Genomic DNA, 14,246 nt, shown 5'->3' on the forward strand with positions numbered 1-14,246 from the left:
GCTCATCCATTGCACCTGCACTGTGCGCACGCATGTGTGTGTGTGTGTGTACGTGTACAAGGGGTCTTGTCAGGCCAAAGGGAAAGTGACAGGCCAGCCACTGGGATGCGGCGCGGGGGCCTGACAACAAACCCCCCTCCAAAAATCCCACAGTCTGTCTAGATGAGAGGTCCGCCAGCGCTGGCATGCTGGCGCTGTACAGACCCACAACTGTACAGCAGGTAGCAAGTGTCAGGCTGTGTGTGTGTGATGTGTGTGGTGTGTGTGTGCGTGTGCACGTGTGTGTGCGCGGCTGTGAGCGTGTGTGCGTGAGTTAGGACTGGTATATTATTTTTTAACCCATTTAGGCCTGACCTCAAAATTTAAAAAACTCTTCTAAATCCTCCAGTTTTCTGAAATAAATATTTTCACGATTTTTCAAAAATAGCAGACCTACAAGCTCGTAGCGCGCCACAATATATATTTTCAATTATAACAATAAATGTTCAAATAAACAATGTATCAAGTTATTCAAACGAACAAAATAGAAGGTTTTATTGGATCTGTTGATATCCTGTTTTTACAATAACTAAGTCATTTTCTATGGGGGAAAAAATACAAAATAAACTTAAAATATCGTCCTGTGTTTTGCCATTATTAGCAATACACATACAGTACAACAAGGTTGTATCTACATATACCCATGACTGGTTGCGTCCGGCTTATACAGACAAACGTGATCTTGCATTGCATTTTGACTCTGGGTATATTTTGGATGTCGTACGTGATTTATGTCTCCAATTGAAAATCCAAATAACTAAATTAAAAAAGTGTGTGCGTTCGCACTTCAGAAGGTCAGCATCTTTATACTTGGTCGCACGCCGAACGTGATTCGCCCTCGAGCGTTCATTTGGACCGTCTGTGGGTGCAAATCCCACAGGGAGTTGTGAGTGGGGGGGGGCTATTGCCCGTGGGCAGTACAGCACGTATACCCTCACAGTTCACCAGACTCCAGACTCCAGACTCTGTGTGTGTGTGTGTGTGTGTGTGTGTGTGTGTGTGTGTGTGTGTGTGTGTGTGTGTGTGTGTGTGTGTCATCTATCATGGTGACAGGTCGATGTGTGTTTACTTAATGATGTGGGGGTTTATTTATGAAGTGTGTGCGCGTGTGTGAGGGAGAGAGAGAGAGAGAGAGAGAGAGAGAGAGAGAGAGAGAGAGAGAGAGAGAGAGAGAGAGAGAGAGAGAGAGAGAGAGAGAGAGAGAGAGAGAGAGAGAGCCTTAGGATGTGACATTAAAATATCATCAACTTGATGGATGTCCACACACACAACATTAGAGAGAAATAAAAAAGACAGATGACATATCTGGACGTGAGTGTGCGTCTGTGTGTGTGTGTGTGTGTGTGTGTGTGTGAGTGTGTGTGTGCATTGTCTCTATAATGACGCTGTGTGTAACACTCTCTGTGCGACATATGCCTGCGTGTCTGTGTGACCTGTGTGTAACTCTGCGACCTCCGTGCGAGTGTGGGATGTATGCTGGAGTGTGGTGTGTGTGTGTGTGTGTTTGCGGATGTGTCACAGAACCTGGCTGTGTGTAATGAGTTGGTTGGAGATACGAACCAGTGGGTGGGTGGGTGGCTGTGTGTGTGTGTGTGTGTGTGCGTGTGTGTGAGTGAGAGAGACATTTCGTACACACAGGCGGATGCAAAAGATACAAAAGATGCACAGCTACACAGCATATTTGTAGCTTTGTATATTTGTAGCTGAGGTTGAAACTAGCTCAACATATTTGAACGCAGCACGAGACTCCCACGCCTCTCTAACAATCAAGTAAACAAGTTATCTCTCTCTCACTCTTGTGAGGTTTGGACAAAATGTGTAGGAGTGATATATCAAAGGCCGATTTAGCAAACATAGGCCTCCTGCTGGCGGCGCTATAACAGGCTGATGTGGGAGTAGATTTAGTATTGAACTGCAAGCACTGACAAATCATAAAAAAAAAAAACGTGTGTGTGTGTGTGTGTGTGTGACTGTGTGTGTGTGTGTGTGTGTGTGTGTGTGTGTGTGTGATCTCCTCCCATCCCATGGCTATGTGGCGTCTCTCTCTTGACACAATGGGAGGGAGAGAGTCGGCGTGACATCACACACAAAGCCTGCCGAAATGGAGAGAGAAAAGAGAGTACCCCCCGACTGTATGGTTGTCATAATTACAAGGCTGACCTCTCCACAGGGACAGGGAACATGGAGATATTGTCAAATCAGAGACAGGCGCAGAGAGAGAGAGAGAGAGAGAGAGAGAGAGAGAGAGAGAGAGAGAGAGAGAGAGAGAGAGAGAGAGAGAGGTTTTTTTTAAGGCTAGATTTGGCCACACGTTTCCTGGTACCCACCAAACCGAAGGACAGTGTCACACTCACTTAATCGTACATGCTTAGATGTGGGCAACTGTGTGCAGTGTGCGCGCTTGCTTGCGTGCGTGTGTGTGTGTGTGTGTGTGCGTGTGTGTGCGTGGTTGTGTGTGTGGTTGCGTGCCCACCCCCCTCTCCATAGACAGAGGATTGGTAACAGGAGGGACAGACACATGAATGGGTATTCTAAAACCGCAGTCTGAGCTTTCATCCCGGGCCGATGTTTACGTTAGCATGACGTGTTATACCCCAGAACCATCTTGGTTGGAAGTCACACGATCATCACACACATGCACAAACGCATGCCACGCACACACACACACTCTGGTAATATACCCGATAATTCAGCATGCTTTAGGATGGCTATTCTTTGTTATAAATGCAATTTACGGTGCATTTTTAGTGCCAACACTGAGCCTAAATCTAACCGTACAACACCTAAACGCAAAATCCAACCCCCTACTGCCTAATCAGAAACTTTTGTAACCGTATGATTTTTTTTTTTCTAAAGATATTTTTTTGCGGCTTACGCCTTTTATTGGTTTTTGAAGGGACAGACAGTAGGCTGACAGGAAACGGGAGAGAGATGGGGGAAGACATTCAGTAAAGGCCGTGTCGGGCTCGGGAGTCAAACCCACGGCACACTGCGACTGGATTACCAGTCGGGTGCCCAGACGGTTACGCCACCGCCTGGGCCAACCGTATGAATTTTTAACTATGAAAACAAACAACATTTCTCTTTTGGGGGCGATACAAAAAAGGTCCTCACAATGTCTATTGCTAAAGTTCTACTATACTGTACAACAAAGCCAAAGTACAGTATCTATACGTTTTTGGACACACAGACTTATTTGTGTAGCCCAAGATCAAATTAGCCTTCGTGATTCTGGGGGATAAACAATTACCTAAAGAACATAATGTACAATCAGTGTAATATCAATAATTTGTCAATATCTCATTTGGCTGACCAGTTGAAACACTTATCTGCCTTTATTACATGGTTAGTGCACTTTATCTTTGTAGGGCAGTATACTTATGGGGACATCTGGCTCTCATAAGTATAGTAATGCTTTGCGCGCACACACTCGTGCATGCATGCTCGCGCACGCACGCGCACACACACACACACACACACACACACGCTGGGAGAATGGCACGTTTAGCCTCGAGTGTGAAGAGATGGTGGTCCTTCTATTGAAAAGCATGCAGCACCATGGCCGTGGGGTCAGACGCATGCGGTGCGGATGCTCGCCGACAAAAGGGCGGGGCGCGTGGCGGCGGCGAGGCTCAAGTGGGTCTCTTCACCTTGCATGCTTGCAGGGCACGCAGCACAGACTGTCAGACACGCTGGTCCGGGACTCCCTCCAGAACACCTGAATTACACTGTTGGTGGAAAATAGCATACGGCCCACTGAGCGATTGTCGGCTATTAGATGGGACTAGTCCAGTGGTTCCCAAAGTGGGGTCCGGGGACCCCCAGGGGTCCTTGAAAGAGTTCCAGGGGGTGCCCAGCTAAATGATAGTTACGAACCAAATGGATCTGTAACTCATAGAGCGTACAAATGGAACCAGTGTACCAGTGTTAAATTAACTGATTTTACAATATAAATTGGGGGTCCCAGAGATAGAAATGCCATTAAATGGGGGTCCGTAGACTAATGCATGTCAAACTGGAGGTCCTTGAAATTAAACGCGTTGAGAATCACTGCTAGAGCCGTACAAATCTTCTCTTATGGGGGTCCCTGGCATATCTTTTCTTTCTTATCCCACAATTTGGGAGGGGGGGCAGCGGACTGAGCTGAGCTGGCATATATTTTCAAAAGGTGGTCTACGGGCTAATGAGTGTCAATTTGGGGGTCCTTGACATGAAAAAGTTTGGGAACCTAGTCTATAGCCTATACCAGGGGTTCTCAACGTTTTTGGCCGGGGACCCCCGGAAATGCTTTGGCAATGTCTCGGGACCCCCGCCCCGCCCCCTCCCGACCCCCAATATAAATTGACTGCTACAATAACCTTAAACCATTTTGGGCGGGAACCCCTTTTGATGTTTTAAGCATTGTTATAATTTAGCTATTGAAAAATAGCAGATCTACAAGCTCGTAGCGCGCCACCGAGTGGCGCGCTACGAGCTTGTAGGTCTGCTATTTTTGAAAAACCGTGAATTTTTTTTTAAAAAACAAAATCTTTTTTTTTTTTTTTTTTTTTGAAAATAATTTGGGGACCCCCTAAAATAATTTGGCGACCCCCCCGAGGGGTCGCGACCCACGGTTTGAGAACCCCTGGCCTATACGCTGCTAAAAAAACGTATAATCTGGTTTTAGACGGCCGTTTAGACATATTTTAGACGTCTAATATAGAATAGCCCATTTCGAGCTTGTAGATCTGCTACTTATGGCATTTTTTTATTTTAATACTGAAAAGTAACACTTTGGGACATACAGTATGAGTTGTCCACCCGACAGAGAGGATATTATACTGTATCTTTGAATGAAAATGTACATGAAAATAGCCGACGGCTGAACGAAACGGCTAGTAGCTAAAAATAACAGGTCTAAAACGGCGAGAACATATCGAATAGCCAAATGAAATAGCCCAGCCATTGCTGAAAATAGCAGATCTACTAGGTCTAACAGTACAAAAACATAGTAAATTTTTGGAATAAAACAACTGAAAATAGCAGATCTACACAAAAACTGCAGATAGCCGACTAAAATAGCGGATAGCCAAAAATAGCAGATCCACTCCGTCTATGCGGAAACGCATTGCACTCAAGCTTGTACATTGCACGCACCACTACGCGCAAACCAAGTATACATCACGCTTGAGGTGAAATATACTACATACAGTTGGAGGCCATCGATATTGTCCTTTTCTTTTTGCTGAGGTTTGCGTGTTCTGCGCAAAAGGACAGTTAACCCATTTTGGGCGGGAACCCCTTTTGGTGTTTTAAACATTACAATTACAACAATTTAGCTATTGAAAAATAGCAGATCTACAAGCTCATAGCGCGCCACCGAGTGGCGCGCTACGAGCTTGTAGGTCTGCTATTTTTGAAAAATCGTGAAAATATTTATTTCAGAAAACTGGAGGATTTAGAAGGATTTTATTTTTTGAGGTCAGGCCTAAATGGGTCAAATGATAAGGGACAATATCGGTGGCACCCAACTGTACGGTTTGTTGTAGGGCTGAACCAAACGCTTTCGGAGCCGTCTGCTAAAAAAACCCCTGAATCACTGCATATTCTGGCATATTCCTGACTGCTGTCTGACGTCAGTAGGTGTGTTTGCAGGCTATGTACGTTTTATTTCTTCATTTTCGTTTGTTCTCAGTTCTGTTTTCCAGCGCGAGCTTCAACTTGTGCCACTTGTTTCTATTCTGGGCGTGTGAATGGGGAGGTGTGAGAGGCGTGCGCGCGTGCGTTTGTATGGGGAGGTGTGTGTTTGTGTGTGCGTGTGTGTGTGCGTGCGCACGGCGTGCACACGGGGCGTTTCATTATCGAGCGCCTCAGGGGGAGGCGTCCCACCGCTGGGTTTCTCGCCGCCGAGGCTGTTGTTGTTGTTGTTGCCGTTGGGTTTGCTCTCTTTCTTCACTTCTGAATCACAATCACATCACAGCTCTCCCTCGCCGCGCGCTAGCTCGCTACGGACCCAACCCCCCCACGCCCCCCACCCCCCCGTCCCCGCCCCTCAACCCCTCACCCGGCAAACATGCGATGAAGACTACGACTGGCAAGAGTCGACTGAGGCTCGAGAGAGACCGGGGACTACCGCGAAGTGTTGATTTTGTCTTTTGACTATATAACTACGACGAAAAATGTTCGCCGACTACCTTTTTTCACTGACGAAAACTACATTAATAAATCATTTTAAACTAAGCTACGATGACAAAATTAAGACTAAATAAACTGACAATTCCGTCCACAAATATAAAAACTAGACTAAAATGGAGATTAGTGGAAGAATAATGGGGGCTAGTGGAGAACAGATCCAGTAGAATTTATTTAGAATTTATTTAGTAGATCCAGTAGAAGTTTATGCTTGGTTGCACTCTGAACATGGCTGATCTAGAAGCCCACAACGCATCACAAGCGACGCGTTGTGGGCTTGTAGATCTGCTATTTTCAGAGTGGAACGGAGTGACGAATACATACTCTTCTATACGAACACAATAGAGGATATGCGCGTGTGTATACCCGAAGTCATGGGTGAACGCCTACCGAGTGGCAAAAAAAAGAACTTTCTGTGTGTGTGTGTGTGTGTGTGTGTGTGTGTGTGTGTGTGTGTGTGTGTCTGCTGGGCGAAGTACAACAATGTGCAAACACAGCAGCGAGATTCGTGAGTTGCTGTGATAGGAGAAGGATATCAAACGGAACACAACCACCCTAAAGACTAATCATGGTGTATATTCCTGCACTATACCTGCATCCAGTGATCTTGGTACAATATAGAAATTGTTCTATTGAAGATTCTGACGTTCAAATGTACATATTTTTTGTTATGATTGTATTGCTGTATTGTTGTATTGTGCTTTCTGCTTTGGCAATGTAAACGTATGTTTTCTCATGCCAATAAAGCCCTTTGAATTGAATTGAATTGAATTGTGTGTGTGTGTGTGTGTGTGTGTGTGTGTGTGTGTGTGTGTGTGTGTGTGTGTGTGTGTGTGTGTGTGTGTGTGTGTGAGAGAGAGAGTGAGTACGTGTGTGTAATGAGATGCAGACAAAGATAAAGAACACTACAGAAAATGGAAAAGTGGAGCGATTGAAAGGGAGAGATCAAAATGTGGAAAAAGGGAGGAGGAAAACAATGAAATGAGAGAGAGAGAGAGAGAGAGAGACCATGGAAGATAAACGTGAGCAGACGCACACACACAGGGCATGGTACAATGTCAGCTCCCTCCATCTAATCTTAACGAGGCTCCACGGTGACACACACACCTCAAATGTTAACAAGACGTCTCAAAAAGAGTCTGAGGCACGTGCTCACTGTGTGTGTACACACACAGCCATCTCTGTGGACAAATATACACGCTTGTTTGCAAGACGAGTGCTCCACCCCGGCCTGCGCGCAGAGCCACAGAGCCACTGTTGCCACGTTCTGCGAGAGAAATAAGCTACACCAAAAGAAGCGACTATAGGCCACATGAGCACTTATTCCCTCCCGTTACCACAGGGGTTCTCAACGTTTTTTGGCCGGTGACCCCCGGAAATGCTTTGGCAATGTCTCGGGACCCCCACCCCGCCCCCTCCCGACCCCCAATATAAATTGACTGCTACAATAACCTTAACCCATTTTGGGCGGGAACCCCTTTTGGTGTTTTAAGCATTATGTTATAATTTAGCTATTGAAAAATAGCAGATCTACAAGCTCATAGCGCGCCACCGAGTGGCGCGCTACGAGCTTGTAGGTCTGCTATTTTAGAAAAATCGTGAAAATAAAATTTGAAAAAAATCTTTTTTTTTTTTTTTTTTTTTTTGAAAATAATTTGGGGACCCCCTAAAATAATTTGGCGACCCCCCGAGGGGTCGCGACCCACGGGTTGAGAACCCCTGCGTTACCATACTGGGGCCAGTGCCAACAGAATGGACAAAAAAGGCAGAGAAGAAGAGCCGACCATCCGGCCCGGTTGAACCGGAAGTGATAATCAGCCATTTTCGAGCAAGGGTTGTGGCCGTAATCTGTCAATAGAAACATTGATTTGCTAACCCAGAGGTCAAATTCATGGTTTATTAAGCTTCTAACATCGTCATTGACCTAATTCTGAGCCCTAAAGCCACTAATGACCGTGCAAGAATGCAGGTATTTGTTGATTTCGGCTGCTTCTACTATGGAAGCAAGCAGTGGCTAGCGATCTCCCTACATCTACATTTTCAAGACAAAAATCGTTTTCGAGAGATGACTTCTGCACACCCGGTTCAATTTTATAGCAGGTGTGTATAGGTCCTGGCAGAACAGCAAACGTTTTTAGGAAGGAGGAGAGACCCGCACACCGCCACTTGCTGGTTCAAGAAATGTATTTTGTTAAGAGTCGTAGCAACCTTTCGGCCTTCTTCTTGATGCCTGGAGAAGGCCGAAAGGCCGAAACTTTGCTACGACTCTTAACAAAATAAACATATTGAACCAGCAAGTGGCGGTGTGCGGGTCTCTCCTAGCCTGGTTAATAAACCAGACCGAATCAGCCGTTGGCAAAAAAAAGTTGCCTACCAGCGGATTTCGGTCTGGCGAGGCTCAGTAGCACGCCTCTTTCCTACAATCGAGAACAGGTCGGACCAATCGGGACACGGTATGCAATATGGGCGGGCTTTGGTACAGTGACGTTCAATGCTTGAGACTTTTGACTGACAGTAGCTCTGACCAATTGCGTCAAAGAGAAAATGTTTGAACCCGCCCCCCGGGAAATGAAATCCAAGTGGAGCCAGCCCAGACTGATATACCGCGACAGTGTTGTGTGATATTAGTCTGGCTTATTAGCCAGGCTAGGTCTCTCCTCCTTCCTTAAGACAAAAATCTTGAAAAAAAAGTGAAAGATTAATATTTTTTGGGAAACATTTTAACAACACTAATCTGGTATGGGGGTCCCTTGCACAAAACATGTTCAGGGGGGACCCCATGCTCAGTCGCAGGTTAAGGTTTTGACCTGAGATCAGATTCTAAAAATGTCTTCTACATCCTGACAGTTTTCTGAAAAAGCTATGTTTCTATGTCGTTCTTCGATTTAAAGAAAATAGCAGACCTACAAGCTCGTAGCGCGCCACTCGGTGGCGCACTATGAGCTTGTAGATCTGCTATTTTTCAATAGCTAAAGCATAACATAATGCTAACACCAAAAGGGGTTCCCGCCCAAAATGGGTTAAGCACATTGAAGATAAAAGTGATGGCAGAAAGGTGAAGACACCAAAAGTGATTGGACGGAATGGCCAATTTGTGATGATTTGATTGGCTGAGCACGGAACGTGATGAATGATGATGTATGATGATAAGGGCGCCCTTCACTTCACACGAGTGTGATTTTTTTTATACCGCGATACAATTTTTGGTTTTCCGCAATTATTTGGAGGCCCACACAAAGTTGGGAAACACTAGAGAGGACAGAAGAGCCTTGTTTGGTTGAATGTTGGACCACGCAAATATGGAGTCCAAATACGGAGACTAGTCTGGCCGCGTGAGACCGTTATAAACCTCGCTGGTGTCACTGACCACGTCATGCTCCGACATGGCTCTGTGATGTCACAAGCACACCGAGGACGCTCGAGGTTAGCATAATATCGAGCCGATTCTGCCGCGGGGGAGTGGTGCGCCGGGTGGAAAGTCAGACGGTTCAAACGGTCTCCAAAAACATATATTTGCGAATCCCCATATATATATCAGATTCAACCCGAGTTCAACTTTATTGTCACATCACAGTTTTACCAATAAGAAAGTGTGTGAAATTCGTTTTTGCGCATATTTCTATCGTGTCAATTTTCCAAGAAAATAAAAGAAAGGGAAGGGGGGGGGGGGGGGGTAAATTATATAAAGGCAGGAAATAATAAGGTTTGAGTGCTCTTACCATAGAAAGCACAAGTAAAGGATTTCAGATCATTTGGAAGCTTGTTTCACAAACAGCGCAGCTATCAACGATTGGCCGAGCTTTGCAGGAGGCTTGTGCCACTGTTGCCTAGCATATAAATGGCAGCACACACAATACTCATACAAAACATGACTGTACGGTGCGATGCTTGATACCTTTTAATCCGCTATGTTCCCGACGCGTGGAGTGTCCCGCGGCTCCCGCCTCGGAACGTTCCGCTGGATCTTCCATCTGAAAGGATCCCCGACGCACAATCCGTGCGCTGCTCCCGTGGCGGTAGGGCAAAGAGTGTTCCTCTTCGGAAGGGAAATGAAGAACGACGACATGTGTCACATCGGCGTGTACGTCTTCAACACGGTGTCCCTGCGCTGGACAAACTGTCCCTCGGTGTATACTGGAGAAGAAAATCTTCTGAACGCCGCAGAACACTACTGGGCCCACACGGCCGTGCTGATAGAAGACGTCATCTACATGTGGGGGCGACGTCTACCTCACACGGGGACGGACGAACGCAACGTGCTTTACGCGTTCGACGTCGACGCCCACAGGGTGTTCGCGCCCGCGTGTTCCGGGACCGCTCCGGCGGCGAGGTACAAACCCTCGGCCTGTGCCTTGGGGAAGGCCATGTATATCTACGGAGGAGAATACACCTGGGAGACCGAATGCACCAACGCCATGCACAAGTTGGACACCGCCACGATGGTCTGGACTCTCATCGACGCCAGAGGTACTCCGCCTCCCGCAGCGTCGGGTCATTCCGCCGCCATCATGGGGACAAAGATGTTTGTGTTTGGCGGCCGCGTGGACCACGCCGCGGGACACTACAACGGCGTCAGAGTGTTTGACACGGAAAGCGACCGCTGGCTGAGCACGCCGGACGCAGGGCTTCTTCCAAAAGGACACACGGGGCATTCAGCCTTTGCTTACAACGGAGTGTTCTACATATCCGGCGGCATGCACCATTCCGCTACAATCATGGACATGCATGAGGCAGAGGCCTTCAATTACGTGTTGATATTCAATCCAGAGACCTTCTCTTGGAAGAAGGCCATGACCAGGGGGAGACACCCGAGTACGTTTGTGACGAGGGGTTATGGGATGAGATGCAGCATTGCGGGAGATCTCGTCATCCGCTTTTGTATCAATCACGTGGACATCTTGGACCTAAGTCCTAGTCTGAAGACGTTATGCAAACTAGCGGTCATTCGGGGCGGTCTGGATCAGTCGGAACTGCCACATAACCTCAGGTGGGAACTGGCGGCCATGACTTCCAACTAGAACAAGGGGAGACCGGGAGAGGGGGTCACCACATGATTTTGGGTGGGACCCCAGAGGGCAGTGAAGTGTCAAATGAAGGACAGTTTTAACACATTTACTGCGGATGACGTCCTTAAATTCTTTTTTCCCAAGATGACGCTCCCTGCCGATGACATCTTTAACGTCTTTTTAGGTTTTTATTGATTCAGAACGGAGCCTGCGGTCCGTCAATGAAACGATACCTCCGATTTCCATGTTACCTGCAATCTTAAATATTTTCCCTCAGAATCCTTTCTCGGATCGAGGTGCTTGAACAGAACTTCGATGGCTCATTACTAAATCGTCACCAATGTCAACGCATCGGATTTCTTATAAAAAGACGGTAGCCACATTAGCGTTAACGATCTACAAGCACACGACGCCTTGCAATGCGAGGCATTGTGGACTATGTATATATCTGAGGGGCTGAGTCAAACTAAATCTAATGCCTGAACTCCTTTAACCCACTTTGGGCAGGAACCCCTTTTGGTGTCAGCATTATGTTATGCTTTAGCTATTGAAAAATAGCAGATCTACAAGCTCATAGCGCGCCACCGAGTGGCGCGCTACGAGCTTGTAGGTCTGCTATTTTTGAAAAATCGAAGAACCACTGACATAGAAACATAGCTTTTTCAGAAAACTGTCAGGATGTAGAAGACATTTTTAGAATCTGATCTCAGGTCAAAATGGGATCATTCCAAGTGCTTGTCAGGGTGGGGGGGGGGGCAGTTCACATTATGATTATTTTGGGGGGGGTCGTGTCTTGAAAAGGTTGAGAACTACTGATCTGAAGTGTAGAATTAGGTCCACCTGGAACGGTCCAGAGAACCCGACCGACGAACCGACGACCCTCTGCAATTACAATTGCAGAGGGTCTTGGGTGAATGCATCTGACATGGACGGACCGGTATGGACTGGTCAGTTTTTTTACATGTTAAAAGTTAAATTGGTAAAAATTGAAATTAAAATCACACCCGTGTGAAGCGAGGGGCGCTCTTATCGTTGTACGTCATCATGACGTAACATAAGACACCATGCCTATTTGCTCAGACGCCATGACGTAAAATTCCCCATTCACTGTCAATGGGAATTTAATGTTTGTTTAAAACCCCTTTTGGTGTTTTAAACATTATGTTATAATTTAGCTATTGAAAAATAGCAGATCTACAAGCTCAAAGCTACGAGCTTGTAGGTCTGCTATTTTTGAAAAATCGAAGAACGACTGACATAGAAACATAGCTTTTTCAGAAAACTGTCAGGATGTAGAAGACATTTTTAGAATCTGATCTCAGGTCAAAATGGCTTAAGACGAAGTTTGTGGACGGTAACTAAAAGCTGGATGTAGGAGGGGACTAGCAAGCGCCCCTCAAAAAAATTCAAACAATCTACAGTACCAAGCGGGCACTTTGCTCGCACGACGTCTCACGGAGGGGACTTACCCGATGGGGGTCGTGGTCCAGCACTCTGCGCCGCGCCGCCTCCAGCTCCTCGTAGGACGGCGCCGCGCGGGTCTGATGGAACTCCCTCCTCAGAGCCTGGACACGCTGCTCGCTGCGTAGAGGAGGACAGAGAGACGAGATTATGTCAGTTGTTCCAAAACCTTTTCATGTCAAGGAACCCCCAAATTGACACAAATTAGCCCGCGGACCCCCCATTTGAAAATATATGCCAGGGACCCCCCATAAGAGAAGATTTTTACAGCTCTAGCAGTAATTCTCAATCCGTTTAACCCATTTAGGCCTGATAGTAAGAGAAATCTATGAAAATCTGGGAACTAAATCGTTACCAAGAAATTTCTTCACCAATGTGTTTCTAAAGGTGTCTAATAACATGTACTAAAAGTTTGAAATTCAACTCCTGTGGGAAATTGAGTTTATTAGCATAATATGTGACCATACCCATAACATCCTATATAAGGCAAAAAAGTCCAAATTTCATCATTCTTTAAGTAGCATGTGACATATGAAACTAGGGTGTTTGCATGATTCTGAATCCATTCCAAGCATTAGTTTTGCACAAAAACACTCCTTGGGAGGAAAACGGCCACACAAACGTGATGAGGTCAGCATATTTGGTCAAGTGGATATGGTCTAATTTAGCCCAAGGAGTGTTTTTTGTGCAAAACTAGTGCTTGGAATGGATTCAGAATCATGAAATCACCCTAGTTTCATATGTCACATGCTAATTAAAGAATGATGAAATTTGGACTTTTTTGCCTTATATAGGATGTTATGGGTATGGTCACATATTATGCTAATAAACTCAATTTCCCACAGGAGTTGAATTTCAAACTTTTAGTACATGTTATTAGACACCTTTAGAAACACATTGGTGAAGAAATTTCTTGGTAACGATTTAGTTCCCAGATAGGTCAAATACCTGATAAAATGCCCTTACTATGAGCAAAGATTTGGGTTAAAAGCGTTCGCTCTGAAATAATATAATATTCAAACATTTGCGCCACATATTCACGGTTTTTCAAAAAATAGCAGACCTACAAGCTCGTAGTGCGCCACTCAGTGGCGCGCTATGAGCTTGTAGATCTGCTATTTTTCAATAGCTAAATTATATACTAATGTTTAAAACACCAAAAGGGGTTCCCGCCCAAAATGGGTTAAATTCAAGGACACCCAGTTTGACATGCATTAGTCTACGGACCCCCCCATTTAATGGCATTTCCATATCCGGGACGCCTGATTTATATTGTAAAATCACTGTTAGTTTAACTCTCGGAGTTACAGACCCATAAGGGTCCATTTGGTTCCAAACTATCATTTAGCTGGGGAACCCCTGGAACCTAACCTGACTCCGCCAAATGGGGCAGCAGAGTACACTGGGTTCCCCCCTCCTGCTCCCCATTTGGCGGAGTCAGGTTACCTGGAACCCCCCTCAAGAACCCCTATAGGGGTACCCGGACCCCACTTTGGGAACCAATGCATTATGTTTCACTGAAAACACATCCCTCCATGTTCTGGAAGTATTATAAAGAAAAACACGACC

The 14,246-nt window shown here is 45.9% G+C and overlaps 1 protein-coding gene across 3 annotated transcripts in view; it reads right to left on the reverse strand.

The window, feature by feature from the left end:
- Positions 1 to 14,246, reverse strand: part of LOC306916973 (partitioning defective 3 homolog B-like) — a 308,458-nt gene that overhangs the window by 51,457 nt on the left and 242,755 nt on the right. For all 3 annotated transcript variants that reach the window (XM_079495073.1, XM_079495074.1, XM_079495072.1), the window contains exon 23: positions 12,686 to 12,797. In XM_079495073.1, coding sequence (XP_079351199.1) covers positions 12,686 to 12,797 — 112 coding nt within the window. The remainder of the gene's footprint in view (positions 1 to 12,685; positions 12,798 to 14,246) is intronic.

The sequence above is a fragment of the Electrona antarctica genome, assembly GCF_951216825.1.
Source record: "Electrona antarctica genome assembly, chromosome: 24".
Taxonomy (NCBI): Eukaryota; Metazoa; Chordata; class Actinopteri; order Myctophiformes; family Myctophidae; genus Electrona; species Electrona antarctica.